This window comes from Leptonychotes weddellii, chromosome 13 (genome assembly GCF_054177405.1).
Source record: "Leptonychotes weddellii isolate Sample4059 chromosome 13, ASM5417740v2, whole genome shotgun sequence".
Classification (NCBI taxonomy): domain Eukaryota; kingdom Metazoa; phylum Chordata; class Mammalia; order Carnivora; family Phocidae; genus Leptonychotes; species Leptonychotes weddellii.
The window spans coordinates 222,982-250,191 of record NC_138381.1 but is presented as its reverse complement, the minus strand read 5'-3'; the positions used below and the strand labels follow the sequence as shown (position 1 = coordinate 250,191).

General features: G+C 49.3%; 1 protein-coding gene and 1 long non-coding RNA gene across 4 annotated transcripts in view; both read right to left on the bottom strand.

Moving 5' to 3' along the window:
* SLC66A2 (solute carrier family 66 member 2) overlaps window positions 1-14,401 on the bottom strand; it is a 57,869-nt gene extending 43,468 nt beyond the window's left edge. For all 3 annotated transcript variants that reach the window (XM_031038425.2, XM_031038427.2, XM_031038428.2), the window contains exons 1-3: window positions 14,316-14,401; window positions 13,483-13,833; window positions 5,784-5,917 (exon numbers count right to left, since the gene is read on the bottom strand). In XM_031038425.2, the coding sequence (XP_030894285.2) occupies window positions 5,784-5,917; window positions 13,483-13,685 (337 nt within the window). In that variant the 5' untranslated portion in view covers window positions 13,686-13,833; window positions 14,316-14,401. The remainder of the gene's footprint in view (window positions 1-5,783; window positions 5,918-13,482; window positions 13,834-14,315) is intronic.
* Window positions 6,251-10,318, bottom strand: LOC145716718 (uncharacterized). The gene is made up of 2 exons (XR_014139522.1): window positions 9,105-10,318; window positions 6,251-8,878 (listed from the first exon to the last, which is right to left on the bottom strand). It is a non-coding gene; the product is annotated as an uncharacterized LOC145716718 (long non-coding RNA).
* Window positions 14,402-27,210: the final 12,809 nt, after the last annotated feature.

The following is a 27,210-nucleotide window of genomic DNA, read 5'->3' as shown; positions in this document are numbered from 1 at the left end:
TGCCTGTAATAAAAGTTCACCCGTGAAGTGACTGGGCTGTAGCATGTTCCCAGAGTTGCACAAACGCAGCCGCAGTCTAATTTTAGAACACTTTCATCACCTACACAGGAACCCTGCCCCGTTAGCAGGCACTCCCCATTCCCCCACCCACCTCCACAGCCAATTCCATGCTGGAGCTTGGAGTGCTGAGATTTGGGGCAAAGTCAAATGAAGGCAACCACCTGACTTTGAGCCACAGACAATGTTGTTTCTTGAATAAAAAGGAACAAATAAGTCTGCTGTGAGTGCCTACCCATAAGGAGCCACTATTCCCAGTGACTCTGAACAAAGTCATCGATGGTAAAAATGGATCGTCCTAGGACCCCCAAGAAAACAGTGTTCCAGGAGGCTCCTTACGGAGACCACTGCGAGCAGAGGGGGAAGCAAGTCCTGACATTCTTTCATTCTTGGGTCCTTGAGAAGCCCGTGGAAGATCCGAGACGCGACTGAAGGGTCTGTAGAGTCAGCTAGAGGTGTGAGCACACCTGAACTATTTCATTGGCCACAAAATCTCCCATCCACTGAAAACGCCAAAAACAACCCCCAATCCCACAGCTGTCCCAGTGACCAGAGTGTGGTCTCCAAACACCACACCCACATACCACAAGGGCTCCTTGGAGAAATGGCCAACTCCAGGTCTGGGGCAGAAATAGAAGACAATCTTGTCATACCAAGATCAGGGGCCTAGGGGCCACTCGTCTATGCCAAAAAGTCAGGAGCCAACTGAAGAGGCTCCCACTGGCAGACAGGAGTCAACGGGGCCTTCAACAAATATAATAATGGCAACCAAGAGAAACACATCAAATAAATCCATATACTCACAATAGAAAAACAACGTGATCACTGTTGCAAGATGCCAGGGAACCAATTTTGAAGACCGGCAAATAAAGAGAAAGAAGCAATTATCTGCCTTTAATTTATAAATTATACCACTGGATAACTGAATAGCATTTACAGGGGAAGTTTCTCTTCAGAGAAGCCCTCCAGCCAACAGGTGAGCAAAGACGGAAAGAATATCAATGCAGTCTCACAACTAATGGGTCTAGGCACTGGGCACCCACCACCACTAACATCCAGAAAGAGACAAGCCAACAATTCGGGCATCCTTGGGGAAGAACACAACAGTCCAGCAAAAAATAAAGAGAACCAAACCTACATCTGACCAGACATCTGGATCCACTGATCTTTTTCCAGTGTTCTTTTTTTTTTTTTTTAAAGATTTTATTTATTTATTTGAGACAGAATGAGAGAGAGAGAGGGAATGAGCACATGAGAGGGGGGAGGGTCAGAGGGAGAAGCAGACCCCCCGCTGAGCAGGGAGCCCGATGCGGGACTCGATCCCGGGACTCCAGGATCATGACCTGAGCCGAAGGCAGTCGCTTAACCAACTGAGCCACCCAGGCGCCCTCCAGTGTTCTTACACAGGGGCACACCACAGACAGGAAGACGTGACAGACCACCACGGGGTGTGGCCAGCAGAAGCCGGGCCGGGACCACCTCCGTGAAGGGCTTCTCAAATGTCCCCTGCAGTAGCAGGGATCTTGTCCCCACGCAGATGTGGCTGAGGTCTCGATTCTGCATTCCCCGCACGCTCTGGGCTGTTCGCCCACCAAGAGAGTGCTGGGTGTGCAGCACACAGATGCGCAGAGCGAGCTACCCGTTGTAAGGGCAGACAAGTTCCACAGACAAGGGGAGTTGGGGAGAATCTGTAGATTAAAAGACAACCAGCAGGTGCTGGGTGGCTCAGTCGCTAAGCGTCTGCTTTCTTTGGCTCAGGTCATGATCCCAGGGTCCTGGGATCAAGCCCCGCATCGAGCCTGCTTGTCCCTCTCCCTCTGCCCCTCCCACTCCTCTCTCTCAAACAAATAAAAAAAAAAAAAGACAATCAGCTGATCACACTGTGCAGCCTGTAACGGGACCCTGGCTCGAGGAGATAAAGCAGCCAGAAATGAGGAAGTGATGAGGCGGCTACAAACTTACACATAAACTGTGTATTTGATAATTAAGGAACTCATTTTTTATGGCTGATAAAGTCCTTCTCTTTTAGAGATACATTATGAACTATTTACAAACAGAGTATATCTGGAATTTGCTTCAAAAACTGCAGGCAGGCGGCGTGAGCAGGATCTAGGGGAGCAGATGGAGGTGGGCATGATTACACGGGGGCTCATACATACTCTCCCCGATTCCGTATATGTTAAGTTCTCCACAATAAAACGTGACAGAGGAAAAGGAAAAACACAGCACACACTAGACACATCAAACTCCACTGTCACTTGGTAGTTACACGGTGGGTACACATTAGCTTCTCCAGAAGACTTCTTCCTGGAACACGTGAGCCGGGCCGTCCTTAGAGGCAGAAGCCACCTCTGGGACCCACACCCCAGCCCAACCTACACCGTGAATGAACAAGGGCACAGAAAGAGCCCCCAGTGGAAGGAGACATTTTTAAAAATTTGAGCCTCATTTTGAAATAATCCCAATTTTGCAATAGGAGACAGACTGCAAAAGTGTCCCCAGCGTTCACAGACATCACCTCTGGAAGGGTGGATGAAAAGCTACTTGCTTTTACTTTATATTCCTCTCTCTTCCCCAAAATGTCGACAACGAGCATGTACGGCTCTTTATAATCAGATAAGAAATTACACATTTAATTTTGTAAGTAACCTGCTTTTTCTCCTTTGATTCCATTTATTTCTTTAATCTTAACTTCCAAGCTGAACTGGTACCTTCAAAATTAAAAACCTCTATAAAAGACAGTTGTAAAACATTTAAGCTTTTATCATTTTTTTAGGCTGACTATCCTATGAGAACGCTGAAATATGACTATTAAAGATTTCCTTCATAAAGTACTTGAAAGTGTGCGTGGTCAGCCGGCCCCAGGCAACCTCCCAACACCCCAGCAGAAAACCGCCAGGAAGTGGGGGCCGCCCGCCTTCCACAGGGAGGCCCAGGGCACCACGGTCACGTGACCTCAGAGCTTCCAGCTGGAACTGGTCAGTTTTCATCCCCCACCCTCCCACTTCTAGCAGAGGACAGGAAAAAAAAACACATTTCATTAAAAAGCTTCCCTTCGGAGTATGCTGTGTATCTCATATGTAGGAGACACAAAAATATGTAAATCTAAATGGATTCAAGAATTAAGTATGAATCTCAAGAATTCTCCAACACATCTAGCTGTGTTCCGGCAGGCGGAGTTTAGGGGTGGGTTCTCCATCTGAGGCTGTCTGGGGGCCCAGCAAGGAGCCCAGGGGTCATGAGGCACAGTCCTCTATCCCCCACCAGAGCCATACTGCAGAGAGCAGGCCAGCCAGGCAGGGACAGGTCCAGGGGGCTGCTGTTCCAAGAGGCAAGGTCAAAGCCCACCGCAGCCCTGGGGGGTGGGGGGGGCAGGGGCAGAGGGAGCGGCAGGCTGCCCGCCGAGCAGGGAGCCCGATGCAGGGCTGGATCCCAGGACCCCGGCATCACGACCTGAGCGGGTGTTTCCTCTAGACAGCATATAGTGGACCTTAAAAAAATTCATTCTGGCAATTATGCCCTCTGATTTGGGTTGTTTAATTCATTCACATTTAATGCTATTTTGATGTGTTTGGATTTGTGTCTGTTGTTTCACTTCTGTTTTCTGTATGTCCCCGTGTCCTTGCCGGCTGGAAGATGAGGGCCGTTCCAGCCTCAAGAGCCTGCTGTGCTTCTGCTTCCTGCCCCTTCCCCCACGTCCAAAGCCAGAACCACTTCTTCCTCAAGTCCATCCCTGGCCGTCTCCTGTCTCCTCTTCTACTCTAAGGGCCTTTGCCGACAACGGGTCCACCCAGACAGTCCGGGACAACCCCCACTGGAGGCCTCAGCGCTCCTCACCGCTGCAAGCCCCATACCACGTGATGTGGCCCCTCACAGGTTCCCAGGTGTGGATGTATGGGGGCTCCGTTCATTTGCTCATCGAAGAGAGGGTCCCTTGTTAACATTCAGATTGCAGGCCTATCCCTGGAAATTGGGATTCACTATTTTAACTCAATCCATCCTAGTTAACCAGAATTAGAAATAGTCCTTGTGGAAGAATTTGTATACGACACTAGCAGTCAAGACGGAACGAGAGAGACCTGCGGTGCCAAGAGCTGCCGGAAGAGGCCCCGCTCCCTGCTCACAGGGTCTGACCCTGCCCTCACGCTCACCTGAGGTCTGCCCCTGCCCTCACGCTCACCTGTGCCTCCTGGAGACCTGCCGGTGAGACTCCAGGAAGGCAGACAGCAGACGCGGGCAGCGGACGGCCTGTCTTTCAACCAGGTCACAGAAAGGTTAGACTCTAGGACTGCTCCCTGGCCTGGAGGCCCACACCCCCGCTGTATCTGGCACCCCCTCAGCGAGCCTCACACTATTTCCAGCAAGATCATGACACCTGATCTCACGTTTCAGAGCCTGAGGCAGAGGAACACCAAGCAACCGTGGGCACCAAGTGTCTTCTTCTCCTGACTTTCGTCCTTCCCTGGGGGGGCAGAAACACTACTGACCAAGCCCACACCACCCCCGCCGCAGCGGGCGCAGACCTTGAGCCACATTGAAGGTGAGGTTCGCAGATCACAGAGAGAAGCGGCAGAAGCCGTGCCAGCCCCTCACCTCCTAAGGGCTGGGCGGGCGGAGAAGCCCTGCTCTCAAGGCGAGACCAGCAGTACGACCAGCACTGTCAGCAGCGAGATAGGAGAACGGGTCTCAGAGGAGGGATTAATGGGGGAGAAAGAACAAAACTGCAACAGAAGCAGACCACGGTGGTCACTTGACCGAAAGTGACATGAACTGGTCCAGGCCACCCACCAGAGCTGGAGGCTGACCTATTTTCTACAAAGACTGAAACTGGCATACCTTCATCTCTAAAAACAGAAGCTACACAGGGGAAAGGATCTGCTCCAACGGAAAGAAAATAACCACCAGGAATGAAAATACAGGAGCAAGACCTCAAGTCCACAGGAGCCCCAGAACTAAACACACTCCAGCAAAAACGCTTCTCTAAGCGACAGCTGAGATCACACACACCACTTCAGACAAAATCAAAGTGAGAGCTGTCTTCTATTTAGTAACTAGAAGAAAACCAGAAGTAAGGCATTAACCCTCCTGTGTGTTCAAACACAAACATCAGCCCAGAAGGAGCTTTTTCAAAGGAAAAGGCAAAAACAAGAAGTATTTTCTATTTTCTGAGCCACAAAGTCACGGAGCAGCACGGCTGAGCGTGTAATTCGTCCCGCCCAAGCGTGCAGACCCTGCAGGCCCGCTCCAGGTGACAACCCACCGGCCCCACAAGAGCATGACCTCAGGTGAATGTTTAACAAGGTACATGAGGAAGATCCCAGTTAACTCAACCTCAGCTAAATGGTAACTGAAAGGGAATGTTTTATGTACCAGCCACACACACAGAGAAAACTGCCTTCTTGGGCAAATCCTTCTCTGACCTGATCGTGCCAAAAAAGACACCGACAACAGACACACACCTCCTACCCCAATTCAGAGTCCCCGCGTAACAATCACAGTGAACAGGAACACGTTAAGTTCATAACTTGCCCAAATTTCAGGGAAGAGATCATCCCATTTTAAATAAACACTCAGCACACTGGAAACACGTCAGTTACATAACCGTGCATTTGGTGAAACGAGAGCCACTCAGGTAACACCAAAGCGGCTCTTACTTCACCCATGAACACAGGAGGAGTTTTGCTTGTTGACTGAGGGCTTTATTCCCAAAGTTGCAGATCACCAACCTGCAAAGAAACGGCGTTTTACGTTCAGCTCATTTGTCACGCGGACTTCAGTGCAGAGCTTCAACATCAGTAACATGGTCAAGATCATGACTATGCTCTGCCAGAGGAGCGGTGACTCAAAATGCCTTCCAAACCTGGGGAGGTAAAGAGACCACGGCATCAGGAGGGCCCCCGGGCACCAGGGGCCTCACTGCCTCTCCCTGCCCAGGTCCCAACCAAGACCCCCATGGCCACCTCCTGAGTGGCCCCAGATAGTCTCTCACATCCATCACAGGCTAGGCCCTGAGCGCCTGGGCCTCCAGGCTGTGCAGTGAGACAGAGCTGGGTGGGCAGGGGCTGGGAGCACTCTAGGACAGCGGGACCAGGGGCCACAACACCCCCTCTGCAGGGACACCTCTAGAATCACATGCAGGGCTTCTCAAAAGCCACACTTCCCTTCCCAGGAACTGCGGATGGGGTGGAGTGGGCCTCCCGCGTTCCGCCACCGCACAGCCAGGCGCCCTGCCGACAGAGGCCCCAGCCACCACCAGACAAGAAGCCCACAGTTTCTAGATCACCCAATTCCCTGGGAAGACTCACACCAGAGTCCAGGAATGACAGGACATCCTGCTTCCTGCCTGGGCTGAGTGGGGTCAGTGGGCCAGACCAGCCCATGGCGTGAGCAGACCAGCGGGGGCCAGGGCACCCCCCACCAGCGAAGAGGAGAAGGCAGCTGAGAGCACAACCTCCCACACCCAACCTGAGGCCCTGACCCCAGCCCAGGCCTCTCTGCCTGCTGTCGATCTCCCTCCCCACCCAGGCCTTGCTGCCCACTCTCTTCTCTAAGCCCCCAACCCTGCCCAGTGCTCATGCCCTTCCTGTTGATGTTTTTCTGGTGGTGCAGTGTCTCACCAACTGAGCCATAAGCTCCTGGAGGTGACAACCAGAATCTAGTGACCAGCACAAGCGGGCCCCAGCAGCAGACCCCAAACCCCAGGGGCTGAGAAGTGTAGCACTACCCTTCACGCACCAGCCAGGGGTCTCTGCCATGGCCACGAGAATCACTGCTGACCCAGGCCCATCTCTAAGGCTAGGCCTGGACATGGCACCCTTTAAAGCCCCAATCCCGATTCTAGCCTGGCTACTGTGGAGCAGGAATCCCACTAGGTTTGGCTGCAATGTGGCCCGAAGGGTATCTCCAAAACTTGAGCTGGTAGTCAATGCATCAAGTCAAGAGACCCTGCATGGCAGTCGGATTTCCCAGCTGCTCCTGAAAAGAAGATACAGAGAAAACCACCCGGCCCCCCTCCCCACCTCCCTCTCACCCACTCTGGCCTGAGTCTACACCCTGCTCGCCCCCACAGAGGGACTCCGGTCACTGAGAGCTGACCACTGAAGCTCGGCAGGAGCACACCCACGACACCGAGCTGCGGCAGAGCTCCCGATGGGGTGTGGGCCTGGGCACCCAGCACCTGCCAACACCAAATCAATGAGAAATCAAGACAAAAACTCAGCAGCCAGGCTTTGTTGTGAAGGACAAGATTAGATGCAGCCTGCTCTCCCAGCCAAGGAGCATGTCTTTGAAAGGTGTCCCTACACAGTAAGAAAATCTACCTACACGGTAAAGAAAAAATGATCCTTCACAGAGAAAAATGACGCTCACAACTGCTCCAGCACCCTGAGTTTGTGAACGTACCGCCCTGCCGGAGTTCTAACCAATGTGAGCCTCTCCAGAGAACTCCACACATCCGCTGGACAGCAGCAACAGCACCTCTGACGAGGGTTTGCCCTGGCCAGGGTGAGCTGGCCCAGCAGGTGAGAATGTGCCACCTGGAGGGGAGTCGCATCCAGGTGAGGATCCCACAGAAGGTCAAGCAACCAGAAAAGCCAGATACTCCCTGGGGAGTGGGGGACCAAGACCAGTTCCAGGACCAGTGTCCTGCATTGGCTTCTGAGGTCAAGGCCCGGCCTGTGTCCTCTGAGCAAAGGACAGAGCAGGCCTGAGGTCACAGAGGCTCAGGCCCATGCCACTTGGGCCCAGGAAAGGCAGAAGGACCAGGACACAGACAGCAGACAGCTCCATGACCACCAGATTCTTCCTGCTTCCCCAGGAAATGTCACCTGGGCTCACCTGGGATCCTGCTGCTTCATCTGGGCCTCTCCTTCAGGAGAGGAGCCGAAATGCTAAATGGTTGGAACAAGAAAGGGCTGATGAGCCAGATTTGTGTGAACAGAAGGTGCAGCAAGAAAGAGGTGATGGTGCCCTGGGGCTTTCTGAGCCAGCAGCACAGACTGGGGGTACTGGGGGTGCTTACGGACTCTGCCACAGGCTGGCTCCAGGGCCCTCACACCTGTGACCCACCGCCTCTGGGCCTCCTCTCTTCTGTAAAGTGCAGCTAGAACCCTGAAGGCTATTTAAGGACATTGCCAGTCATTTCTAGGAACTGGATCCCACTGGTTACCTAGCTGTCCCCAGGGGTCAACTCTTCTAGAGGTGAGGGTCAGACAAGGGTACAGCAAAAGTTCAATGTCAGCCTAACGAGACTGGAAATGCTTCCTTCCTGAGCAGGCCGGGAAGAATCACAATAAAATAAGGTACTCTGGGGCTCCTCACACCAGCTCATTTCCAGTTACTAGGCTGAAGATGTGCAATTGCAGCCATTAGGTGAGAAAGGCCACTTTGGTTTTTTAAATTCTCAACAGAAACAGTGACTAGAAAAACTGTGGGCAAAGAAATCAATGTTTGCACTTCCCCTTAAACCATACCCCCAAAACTGAATCCAGATGAACTCAATATTTGCAATAAAAACAAGACCATTTAAACTGAAGTGAGAGGGAGCAGAGGTGAATATTTAACTGATTTTAGAAAGACAGGCTAAGCGACATACAAAATTTCAAAAAGCAACACTTTCCACAAACAATAAACAAGAGACAAAGTAAATATGAAACAAGGTTCAATGTCATTAGTAACTTTTAAAAGCTAATTAAATAGAAAGATACCATTTTTTACTTATCAAATCGGTTAAGCTTTTTCTTCTTTTAAAGCTAATCATCTAAACTGACAGAGAAGTCAGCATTTTCTCTCTCCTGTCCCTGAGAATGTGCGTTGGCACAACCTCTTCTTTTCTTTTTTTTTTTTTTTAAAGATTATTTATTTATTTATTTGACAGAGAGAGACACAGCGAGAGAGGGAACACAAGCAGGGGGAGTGGGAGAGAGAGAAGCAGGCCTCCCGCCGAGCAGGGAGCCCGACGCGGGGCTCGATCCCAGGACCCTGGGATCATGACCTGAGCCGAAGGCAGTCGCTTAACCAACTGAGCCACCCAGGCGCCCCGGCACAACCTCTTCTTAAGGCAAATGATGGGACAGCCCACCAGACAAGTGAAGGACCTGCTGCGCAGACAAGCCAGTCTAAAAGGGCCTGTCTTTCCCCCTAGGAAGATACACATTGCAGAGGCTATGCAATGTTTCACCAAGTTTGAGCAAAAGTTTCTACAGGCAACACCTTTTCATGTCCTCAAAGTAACAGAAAAGCTCAAGTAGAAAAAAGTTGTGTATCTACTTCCCCGGGTCACACTGACTTCTACACCCTTAGCTGAATGTTACTATGCGCCCAGCAGTGTTACATCCATACAATGTGAGCACATCTCAGTTATAATGCTTACTAGATGGGCGCCTGGGTGGCTCAGTCGGTTGGGCGGCTGCCTTCAGCTCAGGTCATGAACCTGGAGTCCCGGGATCGAGTCCCGCATCGGGCTCCCTGCTCGGCGGGGAGTCTGCTTCTCCCTCTGACCCTCCCCCCTCTCATGTGCTTGCTCTCTCTCATTCTCTCTCTCTCAAATAAATAAATCAATCTTTAAAAGAAATAAAAAATAAAATAATAAAAAAAAAATAATGCTTACTAGAGCTCCGATCGGATGACACCATAGCTCTGATCTGTTACCATATCTGATACAGTGTTACTACACCTGACATGGTGTTGCCACATCTGATAGTGTTCCCTTATTTCTGATACGATGTCACTGCATCTCTGATACAAGCTATTAAACACCGCATACAACATTACCATCTCTCTGATACAGTGTTTTCATCCAATACTGATGGAGCTTGAGAACCATCTCTACGAATGCACAAGGCTCTCAGCTGGAAGGTCTAATACCATCTGTGCACCCTGGCCTCGTCCTTCCCCTTCTCTACAAAATCACAAGTCTGCAATTATTAGTTACGAGGCATCATTCAGCCCTTCTCCTGGCTTCTCCTGACGCCACTCTTCTGAGGCAAAATACTATCCATCAGCACTTTACAGAATCTGCCGAATGCTAGTTTTGCAAAAGGATGATAAGAATTTTAAGAAATAAAGGCACTAGAGGGGCGCCTGGGTGGCTCAGCTGGTTAAGCATCTGCCTTCGGCTCAGGTCATGATCCCAGGGTCCTAGGATCAAGTCCACATCAGGCTCCCTGCTCAGTGGGGAGCCTGCTTCTCCCTCTGCCTGCTGCTGCCCCTGCTTGTGCTTGCTCTCTCTCTGACAAATAAATACAATCTTTTTAAAAAAGTTTTAAAGTTTTTAAATTTTTATTTTTTTGTTTTTTATTTTTTAAAGATTTTATTTATTCTTTGAGAGAGAGCACAAGTACACAGAGTGGCAGGCAGAGGGAGAGGGAGAAGCAGGCTCTCCACTGAGCAGGGAGCCGGACGTGGGGCTTGATTCCAGGACCCCAGCATCATGACTTGAGCCGAAGGGAGACGCTTAACTGACTGACCCACCCAGGCGCCCCTAAATTTTAAAAATTTTTTTAAAAAAATAAAGGCATTAGAGTTCCACAAGTTATTAGAAACCCAGGGTTTACACAGCTCAGTTGGCCCCTCCTACAGAACTGCAGAGCCACTCACAAGCCTCATACCACAAATCCGCAAAGGGCTTCCCAGACTGGAGCTCTGAGGACTGTGGTCTCAGCCAGCTTTGGGAAACACACTCTTCAGTTGTAACTCCACCACTGTTCTAGTGTAGACCCACCTTCCATCTCACCTGGAGCCTGCCATAACCCATATATGTGTAGATGGCACATTCCATACAATGCTTCTGCTAAAGTGTAAACCCCACAGCATCTAGACCAGTGTCTGGAACATGGGAAACCCTCAAAAACCTATTAAATCACATGGGCTGCTAACCCATGAAGTCTGGAAGAGGACACAGGAGTGGGGGCTTAAGAGGCTCCAGATAAGAAATAAAAGGGAGGGGGCGCCTGGGTGGCTCAGATGGTTAAGTGTCTGCCTTCGGCTCAGGTCATGATCCCAGGGTCCTGGGATCGAGTCCCACATCGGGCTCCCTGCTCAGCGGGGAGCCTGCTTCTCCCTCTGCCTCTCTCTCTCTCTGTCTCTTATGAATAAATAAATAAAATCTTTAAAAAAAAAAAAAAAAGAAATAAAAGGGAGGATCTGCATCACCCTCAGAGGAGTGGGCCCCAGGACTAGGTGGGCAGAGAGGCACACATTAAAGTCCTAGATGGAGCTCAGCCTGTCTGCTGGGCTTCACATGTGAACCCCAAGTAACTACCCTGTGTGAAATGCAGGAAAAGCACACCTCTAGGCCAGAGAGACTCTCGAGGAGGGACCAGGGCCCTCTGCCAGCCCTCCCTTCATCCCACACATTGCTGCAGTCTCCTGGAATACTGGCTGAAATCGCCACAGAACCCCTCAAGTGACCCAGGACAGCTCAGGGTGCTGACTCTGGGAAAAGACAAACTGGATGTATAGAAATAGACTCGCCAATGGATGAAGTTTAGAATCCCACAAAAGGCCACTCTGTGCTGCATTAGGAGAAAGCTCCAGACTCTTTCTCAAAGTCTCAGGCCCTGCAGTGAAGAGAGGACTCCTAGTGCAAATGCCAGTTAAATCCAGAGGCCCTGAGACTTGGCATTCAAGAAATTAGTTTAATTTCTGACTTCATCAAAGCAGATATTTGGATGTAGATTAGCTATTCTAGCCACTTTTTGCAATTGTGAAGGATAAGCATACTTAAGGAAGAGACCTCTCAACTGATCTTTTTTCCCATAAGGCGAGCCAATGTCAGGCACCTCCCCTCCACTGTGAGAGAAAACTTATTCCACAGCCCAAGCCTGGGAGACCCCGGAACGCCCCTCCAGTCCACTCAGAACTAACAACGGTGTCAGATACAATTATATTTCAGGACCTGCTTCTGTTCAACCTTAGATTTGATTAAAGCCATTTTAGAGAAAGAAGCCACATGTCACCCTGAAGCGAGTGATCTCTGCCCCCAGCCAAAGGAAAAGGACGGATCTTCAAAATGTGGGTTTTCAACTTGCACCAAAGAAACAAATAAGCCCCCATGACCCCTCCTTCCAAAGTAGCCTAGCCCGGAGACAAACCTGGTGATGTGACAAATTCCCCTGGGAGGGGCTGACTTACCAGCTCACCTTTTAAAAGCCCCAGACAAGGGCAAACCTACCACACAGCGAAAATAAATCAAAGGTTGCCCAGGGCCTGGCACCGCTGGATGGAACACAAAGAGCAGAGCAAACTTCTGGGCTCAGAAAACTCCTATCTCGGTTGTGATGGTGATGGCAAGGGGACACTGTCAAAACTCATCAAACTGTGCACTTACAATGGGCAATTTCATTTAATGTAAACCATACCTCAATAAGGTTGACTTAAAAACGAATTAGCAAAAAACATGGTTAGTCAGTGACCAAAACGCCAAAAGGAGGAGCCAGAAGCAGAGCTGTGGACACCAGCTGCCTGGAGCCCTTGTCCCACCTCTGCACTCAGCTGCCCTCCTGAGCAACCTTCCTCACTACCTGTGCTGACAGAGGATCTGGGACCGTCAAGAAGAAAGGAAAGTTCCAGACCTCTTTGGTCTCAGAATGAGGCTATAATGGGGCGCCTGGGTGGCTCAGTCTGTTAAGCATCTGACTTAGCTCAGGTCATGATCTCAGGGTTGTGAGATCAAACCCTACATCGGGTTCTGCGCTGGGCATGGAGACTGCTTAAGATTCTCCCTCCACCCCCCTCCTCTCCCTCTCTCTAAAAAAAAAAAAAAGAAAAAGAAAGAAAGAATGAGGTTATAAGACATCATTTCATTTCCTCTAAAAATGCCCCCTCCCAAACATGCCTGGCTTTAGAACTATTAAAATTAATTTCAACTTCCTTACCAGAATGCAAATGATAATAAGAGGAAGCTGGGCTGGGAGTGGCAAGACAAAATAGTCTCTTAAGTATTATCCAGAAAGTTGACTTTCCTATTTAAACAAAACAAAACTGTACACACACCAGAGAAGGCTGAGGGGACAGCCTTCCCTGCACAGGGCTCCTGAACACTCTTTCCTGCCTGATGTCCCCTCCTAAGGGGCTCAGTGGTCCGCAGCATGCCCTTCCTACAGCTCATCATTTTCTGTTACTCTTAATTACTTCTCCAGTCCCTGTTTTCTCTCTCCTGCTCCCATGCAAATTCTGAGGGCAGGGACCCAGTCCAAGGACCTTGCCCAGCACCCAGACGTCTGTGGGAAAATATGTGATGCTGTATGAGTGACATGAAATGAAGATTACAGGTAAGAGTCTCCACTCCAATCCCATTTTCCCTGGGAAATAATCTCATGCGTTCACCACCTCCTGCCGCCACCACCACCCCATTCCGAAACCCCAAAAAGAGAAAGCCATCTCTTTCTCTTTCTGGAAGCATCCCATAGAAAGCCCCCAACTTACCAGAAGAGGATCCGTAAAATATTAGCCACCAGGAGCACCAGACACACGTAGGTAGAGAAGCCCTCTGCATTCTGAGTCCTCCGGATGTCCCTGTACTGGGGGATATACGGCACCACCCCTCCGAAGACCATGGCCCCAGCTGCCCCCCAGGAAACCAGCTGGTGCAAGGGGACCAAAAGCCAATCCAAGCCTTCTGCTTCCATTCCGAACCCCTGTGTCGCCCTGCCAGCCGACAGACGTCCACCTGGCCCAGGTCCCCTCTGCTCTCACGGGCTCCTCGAACGCGCGCTGACGGTCACCCCCACATTGCCGCTGCCTCCCGGGGCGACCCTCCACCATCGGAGCCTGAGCCTGGCGGGAGAGGAGACGAGGTAAGAACTCCGCAGCAGGGGCCTCGCGGCACAGTGAGGGTCGCGCACCCGGGGCACCGCGGGGGCTCACGGCTGGGGCACGACCCGCCCCTCAGACACTGGCGCCCCAGGGAGCCCTCCGCGCGCGAACCGGCACCCGCGGGGGAACAGAGGTGCGGGGCGCACGGCTGGGGACGCGGGAGGCGGGCCCGGGGCACGCTCATTCTGGGGGGTGGCTCGGCCCGGGAGGGAGTACTCGGCCGGGATGGGGCGGAGCACGCTCAGTCCGGGGCGAGCATGCTCAGTCCGGGGAGAGCGCGCTCAGTACGAAGGGAGGTTGGCTGCTCCGGGGGTGGGACGCACGGCCGGGGGCTCCGAGGGGCTCGGTCCTGGGACCCGCCGCCCGCGCCGCATCCCGAGGCCCGGGGCCCGCGTTCCGTCCGCGCCCACACGCGGCCTGCGGATCCGAGCCCCAGCCCTTACCGCCGCGCCCACGTCCGCGCCCGCGCCGGCCCCGCCCGGTCTGTCCTGCGTCCTCCGTCCCTCTGTCCGTCCCAGCGCCGTAGCCCCGCCTCCGCGTGACGTCACAGTGCAGGAGCCCCGCCCACCCGGGCGGCGGACCGACCGGCGCTGGGTCCTAGAGCGCACCGGGCGCCCAGGGAGGGGTCGGGGTTGGGGGCTCGGTGGCGACGTTGCTCTGCCCTCACGCCGGGCCCGGGTTAGCAAGTACCTGCCTGGCGAGGCCGCTCCTCCAGAGCCAGGGACCCACGTGGACGCGTCCGCACCTGTGCCCGGGCAAGAGGCCGTGTGGACGCGGCGCGCCCCCGAGAGCGGAGGACCCGGTCCTGTCTCTGGCGGAGGTCTGCGCGAGGCCCGGGGCCCCCCTCTTGTGGGGACTCCCTCTCGTGGGGACCCGGGCAGCGTCTGAGGCCAGCAGGTCGTGCCTGAGCGCCCCCAGGTGATCCTTCCACGGCTGCATATTCTGAGGAGTTGGGGGGGGTCCCCATCCTGACGCGGGCCGAGCCCTGAGCAGCAGGTGTCAGAGGCTAACCTGGTCTCTGGTGAGGCGGAGGGGCGGCTCTTCTGGGGAACCAGGCCCAGGGGGTCACTTAGGGCGGTAGCCAGCACCACTGGCTCAGGGCGCGAGTTTATCAGTCGCAGAGTTACTCCACTCTGTAACTTGCTAAGTGGTTCACGGCTTTATCTCAAGCACACAGTTCTGGGAGGTGAATCCATAGCGTGCCCACCGCCAGATAAAGAAATAGGAATTCCAGAGTTCCCTGACCAAGGTGAGCCCCCGGGGGCCCTCGTGCAGGTGCTCTGGACATAGATGCTGGTGGGCTGGGCGTGCAGGAAGCCCACGGCCCAAGTGGGATGGGGGGGTCAGTGAGGACCCTTGTGAGAAGCCAGCCAGCCCCGTGTGCCCAGCACCCTTGCAGGTGGGACTCAGGGCAGAGGAGACCAACTGCAGAGCCCCAGGATTCTGTCTGCAGGGGAGTTCCCCTCAGGGCTCCCATCTCAACAAGGGCAGACCTGAAACACTCCAAAAAGGAAGGCCTGGTGGATGAGAAAGGGTAGCCCTGGGGCCACACACCTGGCTGGCCAGCTTCCCCACTCCCAGATGTGGCCTGCCCTCCTGCTTCCTATCAGGTAGGTTTCATGAGAAATCATGGGAAGAGCTCCGACCTCACGGAGACTAACTCCCAGACAAGCCTGGTGTGATGAGCAGGGCCTCAATAAAACACAGGCTCATTCTCAATCCCCTCCAATCTCTGAGGCTGATGTAGGTATTTCTGAGTCATGGCTACTCAGAGTATCCCCAGGAAGCAAGCATCAGGAATGGAACACAGACAAGGAAACCGTGGCAGGGCTAGGAGGAAAAAGTGGGTGTTCCTACTTAGCCACCTCCTCCCCGGAGCTCTAAAGACCCTAGAATGTTTCACTCTGTTCTGGAGGTTGGAGGAAGGCTATAGGCGTCCCTCCTGACTCCCACTGGAGCATCTGGAGTCACAGCTGCTCATCTGTTCATCCTGGCATGTACAGGCAAATTGGTCACCAGCCCATAGCCACCTGCCATTCTGGATCCATCAGAGTGTATCAGATGAGCGTCCACACAGGACAGCATCTGCAGAGCCCAGCTAAGTGGATACAATCCTGCGTTCTTGGTCCAGGATTTTACCCCACAAAGGTCTCCAGTAAGGCGGGCTGATGACTGGAGAGTTAGCTTATAGTCCTTTTAAACACCAACTGTCTGGGATCAGAGTGCACTCACTGGTCTAGAACCATCGGTCAGTCAAGCAGAGGAGAGGAAAGCTCATCTGAGATGCTGCATCTGTTACATGGCTTCCTGCATTCCCAAACAAAAGAAGCCAGCCAAGCTATGCTAGGCCAGCGAATAGCCCCCAAATGTATCATCCTAATCCCCAGGACCTGTGAATGTTACCTTATTAAAAAAAAAAAAAAAAATGCAGGGCTCCTGGCTGATTCAGATCACGCACATACAGGGCTCTCTGTCTCCAGAAATGCACACTTTTGCTTATGAACCTCCCCCTTTTCTTATATATTTAAATTGAGGCAAAATTCATACAACACAAATTAAGCACTGTTAAAGTGAACAATTCGATGACATTTGGTACATTCACAATGCTATACCAACTCCTTTCCTGTCTGGCTCCCAAACATTTCTTCACCCCAGAATAAAACCACACGCCTCCCCTGCTCCCCTCCCTCCAGCCCCTGGAAAACACCGATCTACTCTCTGTTTTAAGGGATTTACCTATTCTGGATATATCCTATACATGGAGTCCTACAATGAGGGACCTTGTGTATCTGGTTTCTTCCACTGGCCTCATGCTAACACTAAAACTTTAGGAAGCAGAGGGGCAGGACATTCATTCTCTGCCCAGTAGAAGCTCAGCTCCAGGCCTTTAGAGATCCTCCTTCCTACTGGCCTTCCTGGGTGGGCTACTTTTTAAAGGATAATTAATATGCTCCAGAAATGCTTCAGGCAACTTTAGTTTTCTGTTTTTATTCACATTCCTTCAGGTATTTTAAATCATGATCTTGCCCTGAGCAGTGACAAAAGCAGTTTTGTTTATTTTTTTATTTTTTTATTTTTAAGGATTTTATTTATTTATTTGAAAAAAACACAGCGAGAGAGGGAACACCAACAGGGGGAGTGGGAGAGGGAGAAGCAGGCTTCCTGCTGAGCAGGGAGCCCGATGTGGGGCTCAATCCCAGGACCCTGAGACCATGACCAGAGCGGAAGGCAGACACTTAACCAGCTGAGCCACCCAGGCGCCCCTAAAGAGAATTTTTTTAAGTTTACTTATTTTTTAGTAATCTCTACACTCAATGAGGGGCTTGAACTCACAACCCTGAGATCAAGAGTCACATGATCTTCCAACGGATCCAGCCAGGCCCCCTAAGAATTTTTAACTATAAAGTGCATATTAACTGGCTACCAAGTCCCCAAGACTCTTTATTCTTATAGGTTTCTCTCCCTCCCAAACATCTCGCTGGGAGCCTTTCCTGGGGTCCCCATGCTCTGACTGGAACCCCAGGGAGCTGAGCACTTGCCCTCAGTCCCCCAACCCAATGGATTGTTTCCTTAGCTTTTCCTCATTAAGATTTTGACTTGATAAATTGTTCACCTGAAAAAGAAGAAATTTCATGTTGTTTTCCTCAGATTTTCGGTTTTGTTCCCAAGGCAACTGTGGGACACAGACAGGAGCCCATGGACAGGCTGGGAGATACCTCAGGGTGGCTTTGGGGAGGGGGTTGAAGACACCCTTGGCGGTGCACAGTATGGAATAAAAACCAGATACAAGGCTGGTCAAGGTGAGAGATGGGACAACCTTTATTGGGGATATTTGAAAGTATCTATTACAAGCTTCTCAAGGTGCTCGTGATGTGGGAAACAAAGGCAGAAAAAAATTATTAAATTTCCTTACTACCTACAGCCCACTGACAAGTCCTTGAAACAGGCAGAGTGACATTCCTCTAGGGACTCAACTGCGTCCACATTAATACTTTGCTAAGGGCTGGGGCGCCTGGGTGGCTCGGTCGTTAAGCGTCTGCCTTCCACTCAGGTCATGGGCTCAGGTCATGATCCCAGGGTCCTGGGATGGAGCCCTGCATGGGGCTCCACGCCCAGTGGGAAGCCTGCTTCTCCCTCTCACATTCCCCCTGCTTGTGTTCCTTCTCTGTCTCTATCTCTGCCAAACAAATAAATAAAATCTTTAAAAAATAATAATACTTTGCTAAGGGCAAAAGGCAATCTTAGCTTAACATTATCCCAACACCCACCACCAGGATCCTGTGAGTCTACTTTAACATATAAAAATTCCTTTGGAAACTTCCTTTATCTCTAAACCCCCCCAAGATACGTGTTGGCAATCATACCCCAAGCATACGGCCCATCGATATACATCTGAAGGGTCTCATGATTCAGGTTTTATTAGACGGTAATAAATGACCTTTTCCCAACAACAGCTAGCCCCTAAAGGTCCTGGAAACCTTGCTTCCAAAATTCCTTAGAGACTTACACTATCCCTAACCCCCTCCCAACCTGAAAGTATATAATAGGCCATTCCTTATGACTGCAGTGCTGCTCTTTCTGCCCACACATCCTGTCCCTGTGCTTTAATAAAATCACCTTTTTACACCAAAGACATCTCAAGAATTCTTTCTTGGACATCGGCTTCGAACCCTAATGTCTTTCCAACATCATATGGTGCTCAACGTGGGGCTTTGAGTCCAGAGTCTCATCGGACTCTGAGCTTCGGTGCAAACTTGGTAAGTATGTTCTCTCCTCTTCCTTTACTCTCATTCCAGGGGCTCTTCAAGGAGTATGGTCTTATTGGAACACTTCCATGCCAATTGCTCGGGCTGCAATCCTCTAGCCTGTGGCTACTCTATGGGGAGGAGAAAGCCTGCCTTTTGGCTGGAAGTTGGTACCCTGGACAGGATGGTAATAAGACCCAGAAACTTCATGCCCTGTCTTTATTCCTGTCCTTATACAAAATTGTCTGTCTTGGGCACGGGACAGCCACCTAAGTCAGCAGGACGGCTGCCAATCTTAAGACTCCCGTGTGAGGTTTCCTCCTGATTGATCTACGGTGATCCCCTCCACATCCCTGGTCTAGCCGCTTCTGGCTGAGGGACCTCCACTGGGAGCCGGCCGAAACCAGTACCTGATGGAATTAAAACCCAACTGGGGACCGTTTCCTAGAGAAGTTGACTGTAAGGACTACATGTGTTGGAGTATCACTTAGATCATGATGGATTTCTATCTTTACTGTTTTCCGTCAATGTCTTCTACTAGCTACTTAAATTACAACATTGGGTAATTTCCCCTTGTAAAAGTTTTCTATTGTTCTCCATGGGTTAAAAATGGCAGGTTCTTCAAGGCAAGGTAAAATAAGGCGTGACCTTCCCGGCACAACCTTCAAGGCACGGTATTTCAGTCCATACGCTGGCACCCATCATCGTCTAGAATGTGAGGGGGTAGTGGGAGGAGGGCAGGCCTCCCTCCTACAGGGGTCTTTATCAGTGGTGGTGGTCATAGCAATTTTGTTCAGGGGACACCTCGGGTCGCTTTGAGGAAACTCTGACATATCCTGTATGTGGTACGTCACCCAGGAATTGGTGGGGTGAGGGGGGCGGATTTTCTGGGTAATGGACCTTCTCTTTTCTTCAGCTCCTGAGGACTCTCCCTTGGGCTGCCTTTTAACCCACTGGAAGCAATTTGGATCACAAAACTTAGGAAAGGACTAAGCTCCTGTAACAAACACTGCATGACCTCAACTGGATCTGTCAGTTAGATCTCCTGCAGGAAACAGGGCAAATGGACCTAGGGTACCTTCATTGCTCGTACCTAGGCCTTCATTGCTCTACACCAGGACCCCGACCTAAGGGCCTCTTGCAGAATGTGTTTGCCCAAATGTGTCAGCTAGTAAACCACCTCCTGACATATTGGATGATAATTATCTAAATAGGCCTCCTCCAAATAAACCCACGTTGCTGGAGGAAACACAGGCCCTCCCAGACAAAGGGGATGCTAACTCTCTCTGTTCCTTCTAATAGATGTGGGGGTTTCTAGCCTCACTCATTTCCAGGGTTAATGGCTGTAACTGGAGCCAAATGTGGTTCGTCTCCCTTGGGACGGGGACTTTAAGGAATATTCCCAAGCAGCTGCCCAAACTCCCTTTGTTTTGGGGAAATTCCCTGTCTTCTGTGGTGGACATGGACTGCCTAACCCCTGCCCCCGTGTTGTCGGGAAAACATGGCGTCTGCGCCTCTGTTGGAGCTGATGAGCTCTAAACCAGGAACCCTTTCTCTGCCTTCTGGCAGCACTTGGCCTCTTCTGTCTCCCCCTCCCCCTTCTGTTTCCACACCACCTTGGGGGCGGCCTGCGTGACTGGCTCCTATACCATCCTCGATGCCTCAGGCACCAGGGCTCCTCCCTTCACTGTCAAGGAGCAGGAAGAGCAACCCCTGGACCTAACACCACCCACTCCAGATTTCCCCACCAGCATCTCAGGTAAAAACTGACAATGGGGAGGATCCAGATGGAACGTAATTCAGTATTTGAACTAAGTTACATTTGTTGGTTTAATTAAGATAGACATGTCTTTAAAGTTATCAGCACTAAATGTGAAACTTTTATTCCATCAAGGTTTGCTGAAGATCAGATAAGCTTGTGTTATCCCTGTTGCAATTTGTTAGCAAAAAGATGACTTAAAATGATGGTTAATCTTGTCTGTTTCAAAGTTTTCATGGGTAATTGTTAAGATAGCTTTCAAGGGGCGCCTGGGTGGCTCGGTCGTTGGGCGTCTGCCTTCGGCTCAGGTCATGATCCCAGGATCCTGGGATCGAGCCCCGCGTCGGGCTCCCTGCTCAGCGGGAAGCCTGCTTCTCCCTCTCCCACTCCCCCTGCTTGTGTTCCCTCTCTTGCTGTGTCTGTCTGTGTCAAATAAATAAAATCTTAAAAAAAAAAAAAAAAGATAGCTTTCAAAGTCTTTGGTAACCTGAAACTTAAAGTTTTACTTGGATGATAAATGGGATTAAGTTCATTGGACATCTAGGTCTTTTCCAAATAGGCTAAAGTGCTAAGTCATTGATTACTGGATGTAGGTTTGTGCTTTTGACTTCTGTTGCAAAGAAGCTAAGAATACTTGGGTCTGTTGGTAAACATGCTTTTTGCTTAACCAGTTCATAAATTTGCCACCTAAAGAATTCTGGTGTAACAGTTCACAATTGGTTACTACTTAGTCTTCACTGGAGACTAAGGTTTCTAAGAGTGCAGAATTCTGCTAAATGTAATTAAGACTGATGGAAATAAGGGAAACAAGCCTGTATGTAGAAAGGTAGGAGATGTGTAAGAAAGATATAAGGAATGGGAATGCATTTTTTGTTGAAAGTAAAAGAAGGCAATTTTGTCCTAAATGAGATGGTTGCTTGGAAAGAAATGGCTTGGGACAAAATCTGAATGCAAAGGAAAGTTGTAGGTTTGTAAAGGGAAATCCTTGGAAAGGAATTTCAGGCATAGTCAGGACGGACTAAGATTGAAATGAATGGGTTTTAAAGTACATTGGTATAAGATTGAAAGTCTGCTTTCTCTCTGTCAAGAAGACAGTTGTTTTCTCTTTGCCTGCCCAGAAAAACCAGTTTCTGTGTTTTGCCTTTATCAGGTGTTTGACCATCCCTAATCCTATCTAGGCATGTGCTTTAAAACCTTCTAAGGTTTTAGCAAACTTCTCCAAGATTTAAATCGTAAACAAAGAAAGTCTCATTGACTAATTAGGCTTGTTTGTTTGGTATATTACATTCTGGTATAAGGAGATATTCTGGCTATGAAAGTGTTACGTGTCACAGAAATAACTGAGTTTCCTTGTCAATTGCATCATAATGAACTCTCAAATCAGATCATTAACAATGTCCATTTCTGAGTTTTTGTCATTTATAATTGTTCTTATTGTCTTGCAAAATGAGTTTTATCCTCAAGGAGGTTCATATAAAGGACTTTTAGGGCAAAAACAGGTATTCAATATCTTTCAGATCAAAACTGAAATGAGTAAGAATTTCCAAAACTAACTAAAAGCTCCATTCAAACTAAACAAGAATTAGTAACATGGGACTAAATGAACTAAAAAGATGATTATAGTTTTGTGACTCTTGTTGGAAACATTGCTGGTTTTCTTTTTTTTTTTTTTATAAGTTGGGTGTGACTTTTTTTTTTTTTTAAAGATTTTATTTACTTATTTGACAGAGAGAGAGTTAGCGAGAGCAGGAACACAAGCAGGGGGGAGTGGGAGAGGGAGAAGCAGGCTTCCTGCCGAGGAGGGAGCCCGATGCGGGGCTCTATGCGGGGCTCGATGCGGGGCTCGATGCGGGGCTCGATCCCAGGTGGGATCATGACCTGAGCCAAAGGCAGACGCTTAACGATTGAGCCACCCAGGCGCCCCAACATTGCCGGTTTTCTAATGTTTACTATTACAGATTAAAGAAACTTTCACTTAGGATATCTATGACTTACAGTAACATAACAAAGTATTTATTTGTGAACAAATTGAAGCATTTAACTTTTCTCTCCTGAAATTAAAAAGGTCTCAGTAAGTATTCTTTCTTCCATGGCAATCATAGTCATTTGCATAAGTTCAATAAGAATCTGTTCTCCTTGTAACAGGACATCATTGGAAACCTTGGTTATTTTACCAAGGCTTTGACTGGAACATCATATTTGAGAGAGACATGCATAGACTCAGATATGACTAGACAGTATTGAGGAACTAAGGTTGACTTTATGAAACCTGGAGCCATAACCCCTTGGAAATGTTGGCCTCACACCTTGCTTACAGAGTTCCCAGCAGCCTCACCAGGTGAGTAAAGAATGTCACTTCCTGGCAGGTGCACGAACTTCTGGATACTTTGAGGGCCTCATGGAGAGGAATCCACCCACATCTACAGGTATTGCAGGCATGTGTGATGGCAAGTACTTGGCTTGGCTTCTGGCCTGGATAGACTACTAAGAGTTCAGCCTAGAGATTCCTTATAAAAGTTCCAGCAAAGCAGATTCTGAAAGATTTATATGATCAATCATTATTCTTGCTGAGCTTATTTAAATAATTAGGCCAAGTTTGTTAAAACTGGACTTGTTTTTTGAATAAATTAGTCCTGCTTTGGCTATCTCTGATTTAAATATGAGGGTTATTTTAGAGAGAAAAATTATGTTTCAGTAACACACCTTTGTGGATGTTAAATTTTAGATCTGATTGTCTTTACATGTTTGTTGTTTACCTAAGCTAGACAACTTGAGGTAAACAGAAGAGAAATTACCACAGAAGCTCATGTATAGACAATCTCCTTGCTTGTTATTCTGTGGGGATAATAACAGGACCCCATGGGCGTATGATTATTTGAACAACTGGGAAATGGGATAGATTCCTCAACAATTGTATAACTCAGCTATCACCTTGACCAATTCTGTGTGGCTGGGATTACAAAATTGCTCCTTAAAAGCCAGAGCATATGGGGCCCCTGGGTGGCTCAGTTGGTTGGGCGACTGCCTTCGGCTCAGGTCATGGTCCTGGAGTCCCTGGATCGAGTCCCGCATCGGGCTCCCTGCTCGGCGGGGAGTCTGCTTCTCCTCTGACCCTCCCCCATCTCATGGCTCTCTCTCTCTCTTATTCTCTCTCTCGAATAAATAAATAAAATCTTGAAAAAAAAAAAAGCCAGAGCATACCCCACTCTATGGGGTTAACTATGGGCTTGTGGAGATAATGGATGACCCCACTTTCTTTACAATTGGATTGGATGGTGCCCCTGGGGGCGCCCTTATGTCTTGACAAGTTTCTCCTACTTGACAGTGATTCCTTGTAATTAGGCTATTGTTAACGCTGGACCTCAGACAAAGAGGTCCTCCTGATGGTATTATCCCTTAGTTATATTTATCCTAGAAGCCACCTCTATTGAGGTACAATTGCAAACAAAGGGCTTTAGCTAAGCTTACAACAGCTCTCCTGGTAAAAGGAGCCTCAAAGCTTCCTCTGGGACAGTCCCTGACAGTAATGACTTCACATCAGGTTCAGTGTCTTAGAGACCAAATGCCACCAATGGATGATGGAGTCCGACTTGGTAAATACCAGGCTACACTTACAGATATGCCTGAAATAATACTTGAAACCTGTCAGACTTTAAACCCAGCTATCCTTATGCCTGGACCTGACCATTGTACTTCTATAGAGCCCCAACTATTTAGAGGTTATTGATCTTGTTTATTCTAGTCAATCAGATTTAAAAGGAGCCCCTGTTGAAAATACAGATGACAGTTGGTTTACTGATGGCAATAGTTTCATGGAAGAAGGAATAAGAAAAATTAATATTTATACTGACTCCAAATATGCTTCCCTAGTCCTACATGCTCACAGAGCAATTTGGAAGAAAAGGGGATTGGGCGCCTGTGTGGCTCAGTTGGTTAAGCGACAGCCTTCGGCTCAGGTCATGATCCTGGAGTCCCGGGATCAAGTCCTGCATCGGGCTCCCTGCTCAGCGGGAAGCCTGCTTCTCCCTCTCCCGCTCCCCCCTCTTGTGTTCTCTCTCTCTCTCACTCTCTCTCTCTCCCTCTGACCCTCCCCCCCACTCATGCTGTCTCTCTCTCATTCTCCTTCTCTCAAATAAATAAATAAAATCTTTAAAAAAAATGGAGGAAAAGGGGATTATTATCTGGGCGGCTGGGTGGCTCAATCGTTAAGCATCTGCCTTCAGCTCAGGTCATGATCCCGGGGACGTGGGATCGAGTCCCCCATCAGGCTCCCAGCTCAGCGGGAAGCCTGCTTCTCCCTCTCCTACTCCCCCTGCTTGTGGTCTCTCTCACTGTCTTCTCTCTGTCAAATAAAGAAAATCTTTAAAAAAGGGGGGGATTATTATCAAGCCATAACTCCCCAACCAAATAGGGGCCTGAAGTTATGACTCTTCTTAAGGCTGTGCACCTACCTAAGGAGGTAGCTGTAATTCACCTCAAAGGACATCAAGGGATCTGACCTTAGAATCTAAAGGAAACAATTCAATAGACTATGCAGCCAAGCAGGCAGCACAAAATAAGCAAGTTATTAAGTCTTTTACCAGACTTAACTCCAATAAAGTCCATAAGTCCAGCCTATTCAGACCAAGAAATGCACAGGAGTGGCTTGTTAATAATGTGGGAAAAATCTTTATACTCAAGAATAACCAACGGAAGGTAAGACAGGCTTTACACTAGGCTACTGATTTGGGTAAAAAGGCCACTGAGGCGACAAAAGCTTTGCTAAGAGAAACTGTCCCCAGATTTGGACTCCCTTTGGTCCCTACGAAGTAACAATGGACTGTCTTTTATTACACATTCAAAAGATGGCCCTCCAAATATGAACAGCCCTTGATATCTTTACTGTCTGTCTCCTAACGGGACCCAGTGGCTATGTGGCTCTAGCTTGTGGCCATGGCTTCCCCCAGGCTGGACAGGCCACTGGACTCTGGGTTTTGCTTGGATGCATGGACGCATTGTTAAAACCATTGCCAACCTAGCCAACCTTCCAAACTTAAAACAGTGGTGAACACATTCTGTGTCTCATTGGTATGACCAACATCCATCTTCATAAGTACACAGTCAAGGCCCTAAGTGATACCCAAAATAGCATTTCTCTACTAAATACTGAAGTAACACAAATGCTTAAAGAAATTTTACAAAACAGAATGGCATTAGATGTTTTAACTGCTACACAAGGTGAAATTTTGTGCTATCATAGAAACACAATGCTATGCATATATATTCCAGATTACCACAAACTATTTCTGGTTTCTGATATGAACACTCAAATTGGCGCTCTAAATAATCCCTCTCTTTCCTTTAATGATTGGTTAAACTCCTGGACTGGAGAAGGACTTTTGTCAACTATCAAAGGACTCTGAGTTGGGCTTCTTTTTCTTTTTGTTACACTAATCATGTTTTGCTGTTTTCTCACATGTCTTTCCACCTGGTGTCAAGACTCCTTCACTGCCATAACTTCCATCCGATAGATAGTCCTTTCCACTCAGGAAGATCCACACATGTCTCCCTTGGATTCAGCTGCTGCTGCCTTTTGTAACTCCTACGTCTGTATAAGCCCCACTGACCAGTGTTGACCCATCGGTAGGCACATCTCTATGCCCCTATTCAGCAGGAAGAAGTTACAGAAAATGAGACCTTCCAGGGGTGCCTGGGTGGCTCAGTTGGTTAAGCGACTGCCTTCGGCTCAGGTCATGATCCTGGAGTCCCGGGATCGAGTCCCACATTGGGCTCCCTGCTCGGCGGGGAGTCTGCTTCTCCCTCTGACCCTCCTCCCTCTCATGCTCTCTGTATCTCATTCTCTCTGTCTCAAATAAATAAATAAAATCTTTAAAAAAAAAAAAAAGAAAATGAGACCTTCCAACCTCAGCAACCTAAAGATTTAAGGGTCAAAATTGTTCAGGGAGTAATTCTGTGGGAAACAAAGGCAGAAAATTTAATAAATTTCCTTACTACCTACAGCCCATTGACAAGTCCTTGAAACAGGCAGAGTGACCTTCCTTCAGGGACTCAACTGCCTCGATGTTAATACTTTACTAAGGGCAAAAGGCAATCTTAGCTTAACATTATCCCAACACCCCCAGGATCTTATAAGTCTGCTTTAACACGTAAAAATTCCTTTGGAAACCTCCTTTATCTCTCTCCCTCTCAAGATACATGTTGGCAATCATCCCCCAAGCATACGGCCCACCAATGTACATCTGAAGGGTCTCATGACTCAGGTTTTATTAGACGTAATAAATGACCTTTTCCCAACAATAGCTGGACCCCTCAAGGTCCTGGAAACCTTGCTTCCAAAATTCCTTAGAGACTTACTCTATCCCTAACCCCCTCCCAACTTGAAAGTATATAATGGGCCACTCCTCCTGGCCCCAGTGCCGCTCTCTCTGCCCAGGGGTCTTGTCCCCGTGCTTTAATAAAACCACCTTTTTGCACCAAAAATGTCTCAAGAATTCTTTCTTGGCCATCAGCTTCGAGCCCTAACGTTCTTTCCAACATCACTTGTAACCTTGGAGAGGCTCCTGGGAAGAGGGCAGAGCAGGGAGCACCAGGAATCTCTCCCCACCGGGCAACGACCACATGGCAGAATCTGTCTGATGGGACTATCTGGGGACTGCAGAGTCGGCTGAAGGCTTGCAGCTGTCCAGGAGAAGTAGTCAGTTTGGGTCTCTTCTAGCTCCCAGCACAGAGCAGCTACCCAGCCGTGTGGCAGGCAGCCGTGCACGTGCTTCTGGGGCAGCCTGCAGACGCCAGGTGGGCAAGAAGCACCCGTCCTCCAAAGAGCAGGGGTCTAAG